Source organism: Palaemon carinicauda, chromosome 21 (genome assembly GCF_036898095.1).
Source record: "Palaemon carinicauda isolate YSFRI2023 chromosome 21, ASM3689809v2, whole genome shotgun sequence".
NCBI lineage: Eukaryota > Metazoa > Arthropoda > Malacostraca > Decapoda > Palaemonidae > Palaemon > Palaemon carinicauda.
In genome coordinates, this window is record NC_090745.1 from 98782563 (window position 1) to 98803514 (window position 20952).

The window sequence follows — 20952 nt, forward strand, 5'->3', positions numbered from 1 at the left end:
CGTCGTTAACTACTTCATTAATAATTTTAACATCCATTCCAGTTCGCGCTGAAAACCTATCCCTTCATAAAGGACTCAAGTTTGTGTTGCTTGAAAAAATTCAAATTACATTACTGTACTTTAAAGATTTGTGATATTAAAGGTGTATTAGATATAAGGTGCCAACATCAAAAATTATTTTCCAATTTACCATTTATGTACTGTACCTTAATAAATTCAAGGATTTTTTTATAGACCTGAGATAAGAAGTTTATTTTGGTGCCATTTTGCAATCAGTGCATCATGTAAAGCCTTAATGATTTACTGATACGTGTTTGTTCCTTTGTGTATATAAACCTTTCCTCCTCTAAAATAGGAAGTCTTTTTTAGAGCTGGAACAACCACTGAAATCATTAATAGGTTAGTTAACAATAGGTGATGAGGGCTGGCAACCCCCCCCCCCCCCCATCCATTCTCCTGTCAAAGACTCTTCACTTTTGTCCTTGACCCAAAGAACAATTAGAGACATACTGTTGCATTTGATCCAAGGTTCTATGTTCATTTTCTCATAATTGTTAGTTAATTTTTGTCTTGATGCCAGCAGTTGGGCTGGCCTGATTACCCCAGTAGCCAGGCTGGCCTGACTACACCAGAAGCCGGGCTGGCCTGACTACACCAGAAGCCGGGCTGGCCTGACTACACCAGAAGCCGGGCTGGCCTGACTACACCAGAAGCCGGGCTGGCCTGACTACACCAGAAGCCGGGCTGGCCTGACTACACCAGAAGCCGGGCTGGCCTGACTACACCAGAAGCCGGGCTGGCCTGACTACACCAGAAGCCGGGCTGGCCTGACTACACCAGAAGCCGGGCTGGCCTGACTACACCAGAAGCCGGGCTGGCCTGACTACACCAGAAGCCGGGCTGGCCTGACTACACCAGAAGCCGGGCTGGCCTGACTACACCAGAAGCCGGGCTGGCCTGACTACACCAGAAGCCGGGCTGGCCTGACTACACCAGAAGCCGGGCTGGCCTGACTACACCAGAAGCCGGGCTGGCCTGACTACACCAGAAGCCGGGCTGGCCTGACTACACCAGAAGCCGGGCTGGCCTGACTACACCAGAAGCCGGGCTGGCCTGACTACACCAGAAGCCGGGCTGGCCTGACTACACCAGAAGCCGGGCTGGCCTGACTACACCAGAAGCCGGGCTGGCCTGACTACACCAGAAGCCGGGCTGGCCTGACTACACCAGAAGCCGGGCTGGCCTGACTACACCAGAAGCCGGGCTGGCCTGACTACACCAGAAGCCGGGCTGGCCTGACTACACCAGAAGCCGGGCTGGCCTGACTACACCAGAAGCCGGGCTGGCCTGACTACACCAGAAGCCGGGCTGGCCTGACTACACCAGAAGCCGGGCTGGCCTGACTACACCAGAAGCCGGGCTGGCCTGACTACACCAGAAGCCGGGCTGGCCTGACTACACCAGAAGCCGGGCTGGCCTGACTACACCAGAAGCCGGGCTGGCCTGACTACACCAGAAGCCGGGCTGGCCTGACTACACCAGAAGCCGGGCTGGCCTGACTACACCAGAAGCCGGGCTGGCCTGATCTGACTATCCCGGTAGCTTGGCTGGCCTGACTACCCCAGTGGCTTGGCTGGCCTGACTACCCCAGTGGCTTGTCTGGCCTGACTAACCCGGTAGCTTGGCTGATTTGCCTACCCCGGTAGCTTGGCTGGCCAGGCTGGCCTGACTACCCCGGTAGCTTGGCTGATCTGACTACCCCGGTAGCTTGGCTGGCCTGACTACCCCGGTAGCTTGGCTGGCCTGACTACCCCGGTAGCTTGGCTGGCCTGACTACCCCGGTAGCTTGGCTGGCCTGACTACCCCGGTAGCTTGGCTGGCCTGACTACCCCGGTAGCTTGGCTGACTCAAGATGCACTGCCCTCATGTTGGGCTATTGCATCATTCTGTTGGTCAGGCCGAACCGTGGCCCTTGCACATGGCAAGGCCTAGCTGGTTGGCTGGCTTAACTACCCTAGTAGTCAAGCTAGTGTGAGAAGCAGCCCATGCTGAGCCATGCACTCTTTCCATAGGCCAGACTGGACATGGCCCGTGCTCTGGTGAGGGCCAGTTGGCTGGCTTAACTACCCTAGTAGCCAGGATGTCCAAGGATTTATGGCGTCATATTGGGCTGTGCACTTTTCCTGTTGCCCGGTTGGTCCTCGGCCCCATTGGTCCAATGACAAAAGGTTTGGCTTGTCTAACCTGTTAGCCAAGTTGGCCGGAGATGCACGGGCTTGTGTGGGGCCTTGCAATTTTTCCATTGGCCAGGTGTTACAGGATCTAGGGCACCTTCCTTGACATTTTATACATGGATGGGTGAGTGCTGCTCCCTTCTGTGAAAGAGACTGGTATCTCGAATTGAGGAGATCGTTGCAAGCCTGCTCACAGCCAGCAACCACATAATGGTGGCTTAAGGGTCATGAGCACAGGCTTGGAGTTTACGGTCAACCACAATCAACTAACTCAATTGAGAGAAGGGTACACATTGTCTCTTCTGTATCTGGTTTGATTGGTGTACTGGCAGGGAGTCTTCCCTCGGAGAGACTCGGATTAGAAGCCGATGAGGCAGCTGCAAAGTTTTCTGCCATGGACCCCTCTCTAAGCAGTCTAGCAGTCAGATACTGTGAAGATGAGTATTATCATATGACTATTTTGGAGAAATACACGAAACTCATACTGGTTGGTGGAAAGGCCTGACATTTTTTTATACACCAAGCTGCTAACCAGTGAGCTAACTGGGTTTTGAGGAGGGATGCTCTGTTGTCCCAATTTTCCAAACAAGTTGCTCCAGAGGTAAGCATTGGCACTTTTTAAGTGCTTTGGTTGGGGGCGGCCATATCACTCTTACTGAGGAGTCGCATGCATACGACTGTGGAGAAATGGAGAACTGCTTTGCATAACTACATTATCTACTGAGCAGTCTCCTTCAAGGGCTCTGGTTCTTCTAGGGCATCTGCAGACAAACTTTTGGGATCAGTGGGGAAGAGGGTCAACACAACTTTTTCTAGACCCTAATCAAGATCACTTCCATCTTCCACTTGGAAGAATCTTTGCGTGCACAGTTCTTTCGAACCCCAACCTGACCAATTGAGAAAGGGAGGCTGGTATTCTTATGTTGGAGTTCCCCTTGCCTGCTGCTACAAATAGGAGGATGATTGGGGAACTTGGCAGACACAATAGGCCAAAGCTTCACTTTTGAGTGCCCTTCGGGACTGGTACTTTGGATTTTCTGGACTGCCAGCCCACTCATATCTTGCAGATCTATAGCTTTTGTAACTATCCATCCAATATGACCAAAAGCCATAGCACTGTTGCAGAGGTGAAAGTGATGTTGGATATTGCCCTTGAAGATGTTTAAGACTGATCTCCAGGTTTATACAGTCAACTCTTCCTGGTGTAGAAGTCAACTGAAAGGCTGGATACCAGTCATCGACCTCTCCCCTGAACCAGTTTGTACAGCAATCAGGTTCAGGATGAAATGTTACAAACTTTACTGAGTTCTATCGAAGGAGACTTCGCTTTTTTGGTGAAATTGAAGGATGCGTACTTCATCAGTCCTCACAGAAGTACCTCCACTACTGTAACATTTCAAGACCCTGTGTTTTGGTGTGTGCTCTGCTACCCAGGTGTTCACTCGAGTATTCATGCTGAAGGCAGCTTGGGTCCCACTCATACAGGTTACATCTTTTGATGTATCTCAGTGATTAGTTGATCCTGCCCTTCTGCTATTGGATCGAAATCAGCTTGTCTTTATTCATGTTTTGAGGATTGTGATAAAGTTGTAAAAGTCAAATCTCACACTTAACAGAGTTTGAACTTTCTGGGAATTCCTATAGACACAGCAGCAGCAAAAGTCTCTCCATCAGATGATCACATCAGGAAGCTTAGAGAGGTACTGTGGTGTGACCATTTTGTCCAAGACAGTCCTACCAACTCAGCCACCTTTCCTCAAGAGAGTCACAAGCATTTCCACCAGAGATTATTTCAGTGGGGTTTGGTGAGTAACTGGTTGACTTCCAGAGATCTCTTGTTCCGTATTGTTCCAGTGGGGCCTGGTGTCTACACAAAGAAAACTTCACCAGGGAATCCCTTTTGCCTCCTCACCTCCAGACTTGCAACTGTTCTCAGATGCATCAAAGGAGGGGTAGGGTTATCACCTTGGTGACATGGTTGCTTCAGGTGTGTAATCAACAGAAGAAATGCAGCTGCATCAACATTTTAGAGATTACACAAGCATTCCAAGAATGTTTAAGGAAGCACTCAGTAGTGTTGAAGAGTAACAATGCTGCCGTAGTAGCTTATGTCAACAAGTAAGGAATGACAATTTTTGTGCCTCTTAGCAAGTTGACAAACCACAAACCAGAGGCACATTTGGGCAGCAGATCATACCATAGAGCTGTTGGCCAGATGCATTCCAGAGAAGAGGAATATACTTGTAGATATGCTCAGTTTCCAGGGAAAGTAGTAGGGCCAGAGTGGTCCTACATCCTTGCTTAGTGGAAAGGTTTCTTATCTTTTGGAGCTCACTATGAATTAACCAATTCGCCAAAGAGCTGAACAGGAAGCTTCTGGTGTTGTGTTCTCCATTCCATATCCATTAGCAGCATTACAGAACTCATCCCAACACCTATGGGATCATGTCAATTACTACACCTTTCCTCTATTCATTCTGATTCACCTGCTAATTAAGTCTTGATCATGCCAGGTCTCAAATGAACCATGTTGCTCCCATATTTTCATAAGCCAAATGGTATCCCAATCTGTAAGCAACATAAGTGCAGATTGCAGACTTATACTGACTTCATTTACTTTTGCCTTGACGTATGAGAAGTCCAACTCTTCACTTCTTAGGGTTGATCATATTATAATCCTTCTCACCTTGGTTGGATTCGAAAGGAGATGGTCCACATCCCATATTAACTGAACCTCTTCAAATAACTGTAGGCTGCAATAGCATCCTGCCATTCATAAAAATGACTTTTGAGACTACTGTATTAACAAACACTTAGAGCTTTAAATGTTTTTCTAATTTCAGTTGGTGTTTTTAAACCTATGGGGACCTTATGTTTTAAGGTAGATAACCGTTTGCATATTCATGGGATGTAATGACTGTAGTAAATATTTGTAGGAAATGGTTCACATGATATTCAAATTAAAAACAAAATATTAAACCTTATATTACTGAATGTTTTTTTTTTTTTTTTTTTTGGAAACCTCCACTGAATTATTATGGTATTTAACCATTTTCATTTTTGTCAGAAGCCTCAGAGAGGGAGACGAACTGACAAAATACAAGCAGATATCAAACCCATAGGACTAAGGGCAGCTGATGATATGTTTAAGGTAAGCATTATGTTATCATGTTACAGTTTTACAGAAGTCAAAAATAGATTGCCAAGAGTCTGTTTTACTGTATATAAGTAAATAAATTAAGAGTTATTTTGCATAACTAATTTATGACTAAGCATGGAATAGGAAAAATAGGAAAACATGCCTTTAATTTTGAGAAGCACCTTCCCTATATGACTAAAAACAAATTTATAAACCTCACTCAACATATTGTATATTCTTTGTTTTAGTAGACTATCAAGGTCTGCTCTATGGTCTGGTATATACAAGTGAATATCATATTTACAGTATTGTAAAAAAGAATATGATTACTCGGAAAAAAAAAATATAACTTTTTAATTCGTTGGAAAACATACTGTACTACTATTTACAGAGTAAATGCAGCCATAATAGTACCAATAAGATTTTGTTAGTGTTATGGTAGGTGTCTTTCGATACATTAATGTAAGCTGTTTATTTGTTATCCCAGTTAATTTTCAATAGTCAATATAATGTGAAATCAATTGAAGTTCAAGAGTGTTTTAATATTCCTACTGTATTTCCTACAGCTGGAGGAACGTAGAGAGTAGAGGTCCCCTTTTTTGTTTTGTTTCATTTGTTGATGTCGGCTACCCCCCAAAATTGGGGGAAGTGCCTTGGTATATGGTATTTCCTACTGTTGGTAATTTTCTGATGTAATACTGTGCTTGTAACCCAAACTTGTATGCTCGTATTCCAAAGTTGCTCATAACCCAAGGTACTACTGTATATCGTGAATGAGATACAGCAGTCTAATTTATGATGAAGTATGTTTTTTCTGTTACTTTTACACCTTTTTATGAGACTGACTAGATATTTTTAATTTTTTTTTATATGTTTTATTCTAATACAGTACAGTAATTAAAACAACTTATTGCATCAAGTCAAAAGGGATAGTTTTGAACTTGAATAATTTACAGTACAGTAAATTATTTTGAACAGAACTGTACTGTACTGTATAAATATTCTGTTATAAGTTACCAGGTACTTTGTATCCCTTTTTAGTCTTCTATCTCAATATACCAAGCTCAGTACATTAACACCATTAGTGTTAACTCCCATATTCATTTAGAATATGCATACAGTAATACTGTAATTACTTTTGGTAATACATGTATTACTTAGTTATCTTATATTTTGAAGCAAATATAATGGTTTACGTCATGTTTTCAATACGATCACAATGCAAATATGTAGCTACAGTATGATTATGCTTGAGTGAAAAAGGCTATAACAACACTGGTTTAAACTATAAATTAACATCAGCTATAGATAAATATAATAATGCAAGTTTATGGTGAATGCTGCAATTAGCTCTTAGTTATTCTAATACTGTACAGTATCCAGGAAAGATGTAAATTATTATGGAAATGAGTCAAAACTGGATTGCATAATGATTACTGTATCCATAATGTTTCTTTATTGTGGTAAGGCATTCAGCTGATAATTTTTCTGGAAATTTGCTCGTACAAATATATGGGAGCATATCTTCAATATCAATTTTGAAATTTTTCCTGAGATTATTGATTTATTTTGCTATATTTTTTTTATAACAGGAGGCAGCAACATGGTTAGTAGAAGCAGAATTTGAGCAGAACAAAGTAGAATTAGCATGGTCTGACCTACAAGATGAATGTGGCCTTGGACATATAGCCAACATGAAACAGTGCCTGAAAGTAGCAATATCTAGATATATGACCCACCCTGACATCAGCGGTCTTTCAATATATGAAGAAAAAGGTGTAAGTATATTACTAAAAGGCATTAATAAATCTAGTTTTTATTTAAATATCATTAGGTCTTTTCCATTTTTATAACGTACCTATGGTATCAACAGCTTGATAATGCTGGAAGTATTTTGTAATAATTACAGAGATATGATTAGTGATAGGTTTTAGGTAAAGATGAACTTTTAAATGACCAAGTAATAATAGATTATACAGCAGTTTTTAGAAAGTTCAACCATGGTACGTCCTTTAAAACCTTGCTAGGGTATTAAAAATCTCTGTATTTTCCAGGTTCCTTTTCTTAGAAGTTCTCAGCCTGGCACTCTTCCATCTCATTTACATCGGTTAGAAACGGCAGTAGATAAGGTAAGCAGATCCCTTGATCCAAAAGATTATATCTTCCTTGCATAACTCTACACGAGATATCTTCACCACAGCCTTTCCTGAATTTTTTTATATTGGTAAAATGGATTTGGCTGAAATTTCATTAAAGTGTGATATGCTGAAACAAATCTGTCCTTTATTTTTCTTTACATTGATTAGTTAATCCTATGAAAAATTTCAAAAGGTGAAACAATAAATTCTACTACAGTATACAGTATATTGGACATATGTTTATAGTATATTAATATAGGTAATTTTATGCCAAGTTAAAAAATTAATTTTACACTATATTTAAAATAAACTGCATTAATCACATGTGCAACAAATGTTTTCAAATTTACCATTCTCTTGTCTGTTAGACAGAGAAAGGACAGTTCCATTTTGTATGCACTATGTGTCTCTCGGTTGATAACTGCACTTTTCATTAGCCTGCTATGCTGTAAACAGCACTGGATCTCATTCTCCAGGTGGTTACCTCTACATATAAACTATTGCTCTAGCACTTCAGAATGAATATTTCATCAGTGATTCGTGTCAATCCACATTCCTTTCAGACTTGTTGATTTCAACAAGTATTGTCAGTAGGGTATTAAATTGAATTTGACAGTTAGTAGGAACCTTGCTTTTGCCAGTGTTGACTTTGATCGCTGGCTTTGTCAGGTGCAACTGTTGTATGTATGTTTATCCATAAACTTGAAAACTCAATTTTTAAGTGTTGTTTAATTTCTGTCTATGGTTACTGCTTTGTATGTTTTCATCATTTTATTCCTTCAGTGTTGTGATAGAGGTTTTATAGGTAGTCTAGCTGATAATTATATAACTAGATGTGAACAAGGTATGTTTTAGAACTTAAGTTTTATTTGCACTAAAGAGTTTTTTTTTAAATTCTATTCCTTTTACTATGCCAAATTGGAAGGCTTGTAATCATTATTTACTTGATTTTCTCGGCTTCCCTTCCTATCAATGAATTGTTACATTTTTCTTTGGAGAGGATAATTTTATTTGCTAGTTTTAATTATGCAGAGAAATTTATTGGTTTTGTAATAATCACACTCTGATTAATAGGTTCAGTCCATGTTACAATAAATCTTTAGTGCAGTACTGTATGGTTGTGGGTCTGGCCAGCAGCATTTTACAGTATTCCTTTACAACAGTTGACAAAATCTCTGTGACATCTTTTATCAACTTGATTACAGTTTGATGTTATATATCGATATTTAATAATCAAATAAACATTTACTACAATCATTAGCTCTTTAACAGGGATTTGAATTAATGTCCCTCACAACCTGACTTAGATTCTTCACAGGAAGATAGTCATTAATCTTCTGGCTAAATAATGATAAAGTGGGATATACTGTAGTGACAAATTACCTCTCCAATCTTCTTTCTCCCTTGACAACCTCTACATGAAAATGTGGGGTTAGGACCATTCCTATTCCTAGATTTGATTTATGAAAGTTTGGTCTGACAAATGGGGACTTTAAACACTAGGTTATTCATTAGTATATCAAGTTGGTGAAGAGAAAGAAATGACAGTGGATGGATTAGATTAAGATTTGTCATGTAAATAAGAAAGTACAAAGATTTAAAGTTGAAACTGGGGGGAAACAAATGTATAGTAAAAATTGATGCCACGAAGACCCTTTAGTAATGACTCTAATGCATCGTTTGAGCTGCATTCCATTACAGGGTATTCCTTGAGAGCATGGTTAAGAAGTTCTAAGAAATATTGACTAATATAGCAAACAGGTTGCAGTCTGCTCGTGGCCACCTATAGAAACCCTCCACCCAATAGACATTGACAGGAGAGGATATAAAATGCAGCTTCCACATGATCTTAATCTTCCACCTCCAGCAAGTTAACTCTAGTGAAGAGTTCATGGTCACTCTTGGTCTAGGAAAGGTAACCAATCTATGGGACAGTTCCCTGGGAAGTGGTTAGAAGGAAGGAAGGACTGTATTCTCAAAAATAAAAGTTCTTAATCCAGCATGAGTCTTATCTCTTGAAATGCTGAAGATCTGTAGTTTTTAAAGGACATCAAGTATGGTTATTGACTAGCCTTTCTGGAGTCAAGTGTCCAGTCTTGTCTCTGCTAGTAGACTTTGGGATGTAGTGAATCATCTACAGGAGGTATTCAGGTATAGGCCTTGGCCACTGATTATGCAAAAGCAGTTAGTTTAAGAGCAGGAAAGATTATATTGCCACCTGTTTTTTTTTTTTTTTTTTTTTTTTTTTTAATTCACGGGTGACAGGATACCGACAGCCAATAAGTGACGTTGGGCCAATGAATAAGTTCATGGGATTGAGACAGTTAAGTTTGTGTGGTAATCTCTCAGGATTGGGAATTTCTTGTATACTGTACAGGTACTAGAATCTAAAGGATTAATTTTTAACTTGCCCTTTTATCCATCATTGAGGAAATACTTTAGCATTTTTTAGCTAGAGAAGGTACTGCAGAGATGTGTTTATGCCTGGTAGTTGTTCATTAAGATTACTTCAGGCCTTGGCACCAGTGGCAGTATGAGTGTACTGGTATGATGTCATGAGACCTTGGAGATAATTGGCATATTTTGAGGATAGGATTCTCCTTGATCCACGAGTTTTGGTACCTTATGGGTCCTTCAGCTAAGTTGTAGCAGACCTTAAATAGACATCTCAATGTTACTGGATTAGTAAGGGAAGACATCTCAGGCACCAAGTTATGGTCAGGAGCATGCCTACTAGATCTTAGTTTATGTTGCACATATCGTGACTGCAATGTTTTCCACAGCTGTACATGAAGGCAGAATGGCCTCCCAGACCCCAGTGCAAGCCTGTATTGCCCAAACTCATAATTACAATCAAAACAGTCTGGAACATTTAATAACAATGCTTCCAACCTTGATTTCTATTTGGGTAAGCATATGATTGAAACAATATTTTTCATGTCGCAGAACATTATTTCATTTTTTAGAAGTCAATACTTGTTGAAGTTTTCTCCCAACATCTTGGATCTCATGGTCTCAAAAAAAGTCTCCTCGCCACTTCTTGAATTTCATAGCCTCATTTTGAAACCCATCAGGCTGCCTCTAGTATTATCTATTAGAAGTAAAGATTGAACCATTTCTTTTGATGTTGGTGTAAAATGTGGCAAATGATAACCAACATGAGTATAGTTTTCTTTCTGGGTGAAACATATGAGTGGCCGGTCTTCTTTCAACTTATCACTATGAATCTCCCCTGATGTTCATATTGCTTCTGCTATGATTTTGGTCAGTCTTCTTTCAACTCTCATCCCTGTGGATCTCCCTCTATGTCCATATTGCTTCTGCTTAAAAGTTGTCGAGGTCTACTCCAATATAAAAATTTCCCATTACCTCCCCTCAGGGTAACCCACACCATCTGGCAAATTGATGGCAACTACTTCCTACTTTTCAGTTTTATTGTCTAAATAAAATTTCTATTTTTCCCAGGTATTCAGATTGATTTTCATAGCCCATTTTGAACTAATAAATGAGTAAAATTTTTCCTGCTTTTATGTCACGTAAATGTGTACTGACCAACAGCCTCAGTTTTGAGTTTGTGTAGGGAGAAATGCAGACTGGGAGCTGCAGTGTTGAGTTTGTGTAGGGAGGAATGTTATTCAATTACGTTCCCTCTTTAAAAGAAGTTATCACCCATTAGGCTCCGTCCACACGACCGAACATCCCAATGGCTGAAAGGGTGTTGTTTATACAACTATCAAGTTTAAAGTTGCCTCGCAGGAGTAATAAAACTTTGACATGTTTCATCTTTAAAGAAGAGAATAAAAAGATGGTATATCATTGGCATTGATGAGAAATGTGTCTTAGTATGTTAGGCAATGACATCTCAAATCTTTAACCACCTACGAGCCGGCTCACGTTACTTCAGTAATCATACAGAAAACCCTATGCCGAACTTTGCTCGCTGCTTCTTCGCTTTTGACGTCACCTAAAACAAAGTTGGTCGAGTAAAGTTCGTCCATGTGGACAGAGCCTTAGTTGACTGTTTTCTTTAGTCTAGTTCAGGTTGAATCCAGGGAAGACGAGAATAGTAGGCTAACTTCTCATGTTTTGCATTGTGGCTCTGTTTTATTCTTGCATTATTTTTGCAAAGGTAGTAGGTGGGCGTGTCGAGCTGTTTTCATACCTTCATTACAGCATGAATATTTAATAAAGATTGTTTTTATGCAACTTCAGGAAGCTGAAGTCTCATGTTCTGATTGGCAATGAGCGTGACCCAATTTAGAATTTTACCTCGTGTATTTTACTTGGCTGCTAGATGAGCTAACATAAGGCTCGTATGTTTTATTCTGAATGAGATCCTTGCTTAGAGAGGCGTCAAGTATACGAAACTTAATTTTGCTAAGTTACTACTTCTTTTTGTTTCAAGTTTTCTTTACATGTTCACCAAGATGACTTATTTTTCACAGATTCCATGATTTCAATAGGCAAATTTCAAGATTTTTTGTTTTGAGTACAAGAAAAGTTTCTCGTTCACTTCCTGTTTAGTGTTTTTACCTTTTCCATTTCAAAACATTCTATAGAAACAATCGATTGTCTAATATTGTTCATGAATAGTTCATTGTTATTATACAAATACAAACCAACATTCTTTACTATAGGAATAGAATAACAGCAAAGGCTGGAATATGGCAGTTAAAACTTTTAACAAGGAGTAAACAAACTCTGTCAGACTCCCTTCAGTTCAATCTAACCTTTGAATTTCAGCTATAATAGAGAATTTGTTCCTCTTTTGGCTGGGAATTTTTAACAGATTATGCTTTCTTCATTAACTTTTTCTTTTTCTTTTCCCGTGTGTGTGTTTGCTGATCATGTGTAATCCCGGGGATCCCGCCGAAGCCTTGCAGGACCATCGAGCAATGTTGAGGTACACTTATTGGTTGTGCCGAGGGAACTTATACTCTGAAGCCTCACTTAATGAAGAGTGTAACAAGTATCCACCCTCCCAGTGAGTGTTTTTCACTGGGAGGAAGAAGGCCAAAGTTGATTCTTCACCTTCGAGGTCTTCCTCAAAGTCTGAAAAGTCCAGGCTTACTACTTCTCCCTGAACTCTACCTGCCCCCTCCTTGCCAAAGGGTGGTAAGGTAAGACTGATGGTAATTGACTTGTGGACAAGCTCAGCGGCAGGGAATCTCCGCTGTTTCTCCAAGTGAGATGGCTTTGCCTCCTCTTTTGCAAGACTCCCCTAATTCTTCTCTTGTTTTACAGAGGATGGGCACCCTTCGACTGCTGTGGCCTTCACTGGGGATTTTATGCTTGATGTCTGAGAAGTTCCAGCAGTTTTTGGAGGAGATACATTGACAGGACACTGCCTTGAGGCCATCTTCTCCTCAGTAGGCTACTCTTGGTTCCATCGGGTCCTCTGCAGGTCATCACCTGCCATGATGTCTTATTGGTCAGCTTGTGCTCTCCTTACTCACATTCCCCAGGAGATAATTGCAGCTCTTCTGTGCCTTCCCGCAAGGCCGTCGCTTCACCTGGGTGTGATCCTTCCTCTTCTGAGGGGGATCTGAGATAGTTTTCTTTTAGACAATCTCCCAAGTTCTCTACAAAACTTTCTAGGTCTTCTCCTATGAGATGCTTACAGATTGTTCCTCCTCTAGGATTTCCTCTTGTTAGACCCTCAGATCATAAGACCTCACCTGCTAACGCTTCTCACGCAATGTGCAAGGGGAACTTTTTTGTTTTTTTCTCTGTAATTCCTTGCAGGCTTCAAAGAGGGCAGCGTTTCCCTCTTCTGATGCCCCACAGACGACGTCAGTGCTCCAGGTCACCCTAGAAAAGTACCTCGCCCTGTCGGAGTATTCAAAGTCCTCCATGCCATCCCTATCAGTGCTCACGTTTGCGCTCAAGGCGCTATCCTCCCTCTCGCCCTAGATCTCCTCACTACACTCGTCCTTTGCCCTCACATTATATACTCTCCAGCTGGGATTATTCACCTGATCTATTGAGAGTAGGTCTGATTTTTTGTTTTTGTTTTTTTTAATATCTAGCCATTTTATGTAATGGGACGACACATTTAAGTGATATATAGAGTATGGTATTCTAAAATAATCTTAATACAAATCTGTAAATGTCTAAATGAATCCTAATAAAAATCTGTAAATGTCATTAAACTTTTTCTATAGGCTACAAAGGTAACTTTTGCATGGCCACCGATATGCTTAGGAGTAACATCACCTTGGTGGGTTTGTAGGACAAGATTCTGATTGCTCCAAGCTTATCGTGATTACAAGATAACAGTGTTAAGTAGCACAGAATTGTTATTCCTACATAGGTGCCTGCACATCTCGATCAAAATGTGTTTGTAAAAAGTCATTTTTTGTTGAAGGTCTTGGACAGCATGGGTGGGGTTGCTCTTCATGATAAGGCTCCTTGCCCTTACCATTTGATAATAGACGACAAAGCTAAGGGATTTTTCACAATCTGTAGTAACTACGTACATCAATACCTATTGACCTTGGTCATGTTTGTTTAGTTGCCTTCCATGTAGAGCAGTACAGGTATACCTCACCTTACGTCAGTAATTGATTCCAGGAGAGGCAACTTGAGCCAAAAAATGACTGAAGTTGAATTTACTTGTAACTAGGCTAAACCACAAATAACTATTCTCAGTTCTTCATTCTATTTATAAATGTAATTTGAATAATATATGGTTAATAACAATCTGTTTTAAGCTTATAAGCAAATAAAATAAAAGAATGATTTTGTAAGGTTATTTTGCAATAGTAATTTTAAACTTATTAAATTTACCAACATTTGTTAGTTTACATCGGGTAGATGGATGAATAAGAAAGTGGTTAAGAGCTTGTTGAAGTGTGTTCTTCTTTCTTCAAGGATTATGTGATATGGAAAAAAAAATATATGAAAGGTACTGCACTCTGTTAATTATATGTGAAGTTTCGTGACCTTGAAAACAGCTGACAAAACCAAAATAAAAACAATCTATATTGCTGTTGTTAAAGTTCTTGTTCAGGAGGATGTTAAAATGTTCTACCCAACGGTTCTGGATCTCTTCATCTTCCGTGAGGGTGGTGGTGTCTGCTGCCAAGTGTGTCCCTGCAGCAGTGTGCTTTGGTTCAAAAATATTCTTTTTGCCTTCAGAGAAGCTTTTGAGGCCCCTACTGTCAGCATAACCTTGTAGGTTTTGAGCCATTTGTTGCTACCATTCATTTTGCATTTCTCGAAGCCTGGCTTTACGCTGTGACTTTGCTTGTACACATTTAGCCTTCTTTGGGTGGGAATTAGGGTCTTGGTCGAGGGCTATTCGAGCATTCCGTTTGGCGTTAATGAGACTTAATATCTTCGTCGTTGTCGTCAAACCAGTCCTGGTAGTAGGTTGGCCAGGGCACCAGCCACCCATTGAGATACTACTGCTAGAGAGTTATGGGTCCTTTGACTGGCCAGACAGTACTACATTGGATCCTCCTCTCGGTTACGGTTCATTTCCCCTTTGTCTGCACATACACCGAATAGTCTGGCCTATTCTTTACATATTCTCCTCTGTCCTCATATACTTGACAACACTGAGATTACCAAACAATTCTTCTTCTCTCAAGGGGTTAACTACTGCATTATAGTTGTTCAGTGGCCATTTTCCTCTTACTAAGGGTAGAAGAGAGACTATAGCTATGGTAAGTAGCTCTTCTAGGAGGACACACTAAAATCAAACCTTTGTTCTCTAGTCTTGGGTAGTGCCATAGCCTCTGTACCATGGCCTTCCACTGTCTTGGATTAGAGTTCTTTTGCTTGAGGTTACACTCGGACACACTCTTATTTCTCTTCCACCTTTTTTTGTTACATTGTTTGTAGTTTATATAGGAAATATTTAATGTAATGTTACTGGTTTTAAAATATTTGATTTTTTCTTGTTTCCTTTCCTCACTCGGCTATTTTCCCTGTTGGAGGCCCTGGGCTTATAGCACCCTGCTTTTCCAACTAAGGTTGTAGCTTAGCAAGTAATAATAATAATAATGGTGCTGTTTGCTTTGGTGGCTGATTACGGTTCTTGCAGCTTCATTCATGGCTTCTCATTAGTCCACTCACTGTCGATTGAAGGTTATCTGGCTAGTAAGTTCTGCTGGATTGCTGCTTGAAATGTATCAGAATCTTTAAATTTACCAGTGTTGTATCTTCTTCTGGCCTTGTTTTGTTGAATGTTACGTGGTTTCCTTTTGATAGTTGGTTTTAATTTTGTGATGAGCAGCCGGTTGTCTGTCCAGCAGTATTCGGCTCCAGACGTGCATCTCGTGATCAAAATCTCATTTTTGTGTTGTCCGATAATGGCATAATCTAAGATATGCTAATGTTTTAATCTTGGATGTTTCTAGGTGATCTTAAATCGATTCGGAAGTCTGAACTGCGTGTTTGTTATGCACAAAGGCCAAGGAGGCGTAGGCCTCATTGCAGTTTCCCATGCCTTGCCTGCCGATTGATTATATTGTGCCAGAGTTCATGGTCTCGCCCCACTCTGATGTTACAATCCCCAAAGAGAAGGAGATGGTCCCCAGCTGGAATTTGGGATATAATGGTGTCAAGCTGTTGGTAGAAGGCACCTTTCACATGGTCTTCCGCATCTAGTGTTGGGGCGTACACTGATACTAGCGTGATGAACTGTTTTTTTTGGGAGTGATAGTCTTAGTGAGGTAATGCTTTCATTAATCTTATGTGGTATCAGGTTATGGGCTTTTTACTAATTGGGTCTTAACAGCAAAACCAACACCCTGGGATGGTGGCCTTCCAGGTTTTTCCCTTTCCAAAAGAAAGTATACCCTGAACCAACTTCTGTGGTTTGCCCTTCACCAGGTATTCTAGTCTCACCGAGAGCAGCCACATCGACATTGAATCTTGCAAGTTTTCTTTTAACTAAGGCTGTTCATCTTTCAGGGCGGTGTCTCTCTCTGGCATACATAAGGGTGTGCACATTCCATGTACCTACTTTGAGGTACAATTTACTATAATTTCTTCTTTCACGGTTGCATATACGGTGCGTCCTTGGGTGCAGCTGCCCAATGACTGGGATGGTGAGACCACTGTTGTTTAGCTCAGGTTTTATAGGGCCTTCCACAGTTGGGGTGAGCAGCGATACTCCTGAAAAGGCCTGCTCAGTCACAGGTGCAGGTCCAAGTTCCTGTGTGGTCATGGTCACAGGAAAAGTGGCCATCACATGCCTGCCGCTAGTGTGCAGGTCCGCTAAGAGTTTCCACCTACACTAAGCCTACTCCCACCACCCTTGTCCCGTCGCCACTGGTCTTTTTAGGTAGGGTTGAGAGGAGAGGAAGAGAAATGACATAAGGAGGGTGTTAGAGAGATGGTAGTAAGACTGAAAAGGCCGTTGGCGTGACTGTTTAGGGTGAACAACACTGCCAGAGCGATGCCCACACACTTTGGCTCCAAACTTTCCTCCTGCAACACACAGGTGTAATGTGCAAGACTGTGGTGTGGAGTTGCATCGGTCTGACAATAATCTAGTCCACCAGATCTCGCCTTGCAGCTAGACCAACTGGCATGGTTTTATTTCTTGAGTTTTCCTTCTCCTAGCCTTTACCTAAAGAGGCATACCCTACAAGGCAGCAGAGGGAATCTTGATTATACTACCAGACACTCGGTCGCTTGCATGCATTTTGTAATAAACAGGGGGAACCACAGAAGGTAGCATGCAAGTAGTTGAGAGGATAGGCTGTAGGAAGCTTAAGACTAGCTTAGCCTAAGATGTATGCACCCCAATCACCCTTCCAACATTGAGAAAATCTCTAGTGCTCCTCATGAAATACTTATTCTCATTAGATAGTATCATAGTGTCCTCCTTGTAAAGAAGAGATGGAGAAGGCTTCAAATCGGGAGTCGTGAAAGGCTGGGTTTGGATCTTCTTGGCGAACTTCAGAGAAAAGGAGGAGACTTTCCATCCTTCAAAATGACACACATGAAATGTCATGCAGCTCACTTAATCACTACACTGAGGACAGTCTTGAGATTCAGATCTTTATCTGACTCCCATCTCCAGGCCTCAATTGAAAGACCCGAGGACTCGATTGACATTCCATTTGGGGGCTTGAGTTCCTGAGGAGGGGAAGAATGTTCGTAACGGCTCATGATACTAGACGTTTCCCAAGAAGAGGAAAGATCCAAGTTCTTCAATCTGAAACTTGACCAAAGGCTGAGTGATAGCCTCCTACCACAGGTTGAAAGGAGTTATTCGCTATAAAGGTAGACAAGGAAATTTGGAAATCCATTCCAGAGAAGCTCCAACCAGAATAGTATACTTTCTATCACACCAATCACAGAAAATTGATATTTCTCTCTGTACTACGAGAAACATCAGCTGCTTTGAATACCATTCTGCGTGTGGCAACTTGGGATTACCCAGGGTCATCCTGAGGACAGAAGTCATGAACAGTATGTCGAGTAATTGGCAATCACTCAAAACGCCGGAAGGCTCATGTGTCCAAATTGTCTCAGGGGTGTTGGAAGGAAGGTTGTAGTGGCCTGTTGGTAACGTCCTTGCCTGGTGATCGCCGAACTGGGGTTCTAGTCCCGCTCAAACTCGATAGTTCCTTTGATTGCTACAACCTCACCATCCTTGTGAGCTAAGAATGGGGGGTTTGGGGGAGCCCATAGGTCTATTTTCCGAGTCATCAGCAGCCATTGCCTGGACCTTACTGGTCCTAGCTTGGGTGGAGAGGGGGCTTGAGTGCTGATCTTGTGTATATATGGTCAGTCTAAAGCATTGTCTTGCTTGATTGGGCAGTGTCACTATCCCTTGCCTCTGCACTTCATGAACAGACTTTAAATTCTGCCAACGGGTCTAGAAGTAGAGAGCAGAATACAGCAAGTTTCTTATTCAACCGAGTGACTGTTAGGTCGATTGACACCCCGTAAGGATGTACATATCACTTAGAACATACACAGTCCCTGTCAATTAGATGCATCTGCTGGAACATTCCTCTTGCCTGGCACGAATAGCATTCCAGACCGACTAGTTTACTTGATTGATAAAATTTAATTCAAATTATTAAAATCAACATTATATCATTTAATATAAATTACTGCCACAAATCTTACATTTCTACCATGTTGTCAGTTGCCAAAGTATGCACCTGCTTTACCAACATGCAAAGGGTCTGTGAAACATTTCACCCCTGTTTGTTGCTGGAAGCCACATTATTGCTCATCAATACAACTGAGTGCCTTATGAAACTCTGTTGGAAAGCTTGCAATGCTAGTAAGCATTGCTAGCATTTTCAACAGGTTGATATGCAGGTGCTTTTCTTCCGTGGACCACAGCTGCCCCAATGAGGCCTGGTTCTAAAGGTGTGGCCCCACCTCCCCTGGATGTGTCTGACTATCAGCATTTTTGGAAGTGGGGAGTTGAGTGAAGCTCTGCTGGTGAGGTTTTCATCATTTGGCCCTTAGGCCAGATCGTCCCGTACTTCTTGTTCCATTGGAACCCAATGGGAAGGGGGATCTCTGGTTATTGACCAGTGATGCTTATGACACCCCTGGAGCTTACCAATGGTGATGCTGGAATTGCCTGTGTGGGACGAGCTCATCTAGTGATGAAAGATGTCCCAAAAGATGTTGCCACTGTCAAGGCAAAGTTCTTGATTGGGCAGGGACAGGTGTGCTGCCTCCCTGAGTCAGCTGATACAATCAGCAATGCATGTGAGTAGTGGTCAGGGGAGCAGGTTCTCCAGTGGGAAGCAGGTTAGTGGTTACCTTGATCAGCAGGTGGGGGAGTGAGCATCATAAGAGGTAGGTAAGGAAGTACTATATCTTGGTCCACAGCAAGTCATGGGTGGAGGAGTTTTGTCTGGTAGAGGGCTGTTGCATAAGTGAAGTAGGTGGGGAGCAGGAAAGGGTGACAAGAGCCCTCTAGTAGGTGAGTAAGCCTATGTATAGTAGGATAAGCAACTATACAGCTGTCAGGAGAGTAACATCTAGTAATAGTACAACAGACCCTACTGAAAGTAGGCAGAGAATGGTAAAGAATGGATAAATCTCCCCAAGAAACTGACACTTCTCCACAATCATAAGTAATAAAAAAAACATTACAAATATAGAATTTGCAAGTATTTTGTTTGAAAAAATGACAAATTCATAGATAATTTGTATTTTTCCTAACTATACAAACCTTAGCTATTTAATAGGGGTATTACTTTTGGCGTAGCTGAAATGACAAGCCATTAGAATTTTAACGAGGGTTTACTACCCCACCGCTAGTCAGCGGGAGTAGGGGAGGGTAACTTGCTAACCCCCCCCCCCCCCCTCACACACACACCTGTGCTTGAGCTCACTTTGCTTGGAGGTAGGACTTCAAGGGGGATAGGGCTGGCGGGCAACTTTGATTAAATAGCTAAGGTTTGTATAGTTAGGAAAAATACAAATTATCTACGAATTTGTCATTTGTTCCGTAATTGACATACAAACCACGCCATTTAATAGGGGTGACTCACCCATTAGGAAGGGTGGAACATCCCAGCCAGTACTGGCTTTTGGCTTTGCCCAGGGGCTCATTATTTGAGTGTGTCAGCACTCAAAAATAAGGAGTCCCTGCACCTCGCTAGAACCTTGCTACGCAAGGACTGCGGCCTACGCAAGCTGTGTGTGAAGGTATAATAAAGTGTGACTCGTCCTAGGAAGTTGACCTGTAGTCCTTTAGATGGAAACTTTAGGCTAGGACTCTCACAATACCACCTCGTCAGGTTATGGGGACGTGACAGTATTAGCTTAATACTAGGAACACAAGGAAACATGGTTTATCTGCAGTGGTTTGAGGTCAGCTGTGCAGAGAACCCAGGATGCTGCTTTCCCCAAGAGAGGGGAGATGAAGAAAAGAATAAGGGCCAGACATACCTTTTCATTCATGCAGACTAAGACCGGGTAACAATGCCCTCAACCTTCTGCTACTTGTCCAATAAGGAGCCTGAGGTTTTAAACCAGCTGTTGTGCAGCCACCACAGGGCCGATAGAGAACGTATTGAGCCTCCTGTGGGTCACGTCTTGCAGGTAGTGGGCTGTGAAGGTCATCTGACGCTTCCACACCCCAGCCTGAAGAACCTGCGTCACTGAGAAATTCTTTTTGAAGGCCAGGGACGTACGTACGCGCCTGACATCATGTGCTCTAGGGCAACATGACGGAGGAGGTTCTGGATTCAGGGACAGATGAATCACCCTACGAATCCATGCTAAGATGGTATTCTTGGTGACCCTTCTCTTAGTCCTCCCAGTACTAACAAACAACACTTGCACCTGAGGTCGGACTGCAGCCGTTCTTTTGAGATATACTGTAGCCTCAAGCTCCTTACTGGGCACAGTAGGAGATGGTCTGGGTCATCTGTTACAGAACGGAGACTCAAAATCTGGAAGGAGTCGAACCGAGGGTCCGCCACCCCCGGATTCTGAGTCT

General features: G+C 41.8%; 3 protein-coding genes across 5 annotated transcripts in view; 1 reads left to right on the plus strand and 2 right to left on the minus strand.

The window, feature by feature from the left end:
• Positions 1-20952, minus strand: part of LOC137615345 (inactive phospholipase C-like protein 1) — a 1261629-nt gene that overhangs the window by 165829 nt on the left and 1074848 nt on the right. The gene's annotated exons all lie outside the window — the stretch shown is intronic.
• LOC137615508 (inactive phospholipase C-like protein 1) overlaps positions 1-20952 on the plus strand; it is an 82639-nt gene that overhangs the window by 53918 nt on the left and 7769 nt on the right. The window contains 3 exon segments of the mRNA XM_068345424.1: positions 5302-5385; positions 6966-7151; positions 7428-7502. Coding sequence (XP_068201525.1) covers positions 5302-5385; positions 6966-7151; positions 7428-7502 — 345 coding nt within the window.
• LOC137615349 (enoyl-CoA delta isomerase 2-like) overlaps positions 1-20952 on the minus strand; it is a 145480-nt gene that overhangs the window by 1285 nt on the left and 123243 nt on the right. The gene's annotated exons all lie outside the window — the stretch shown is intronic.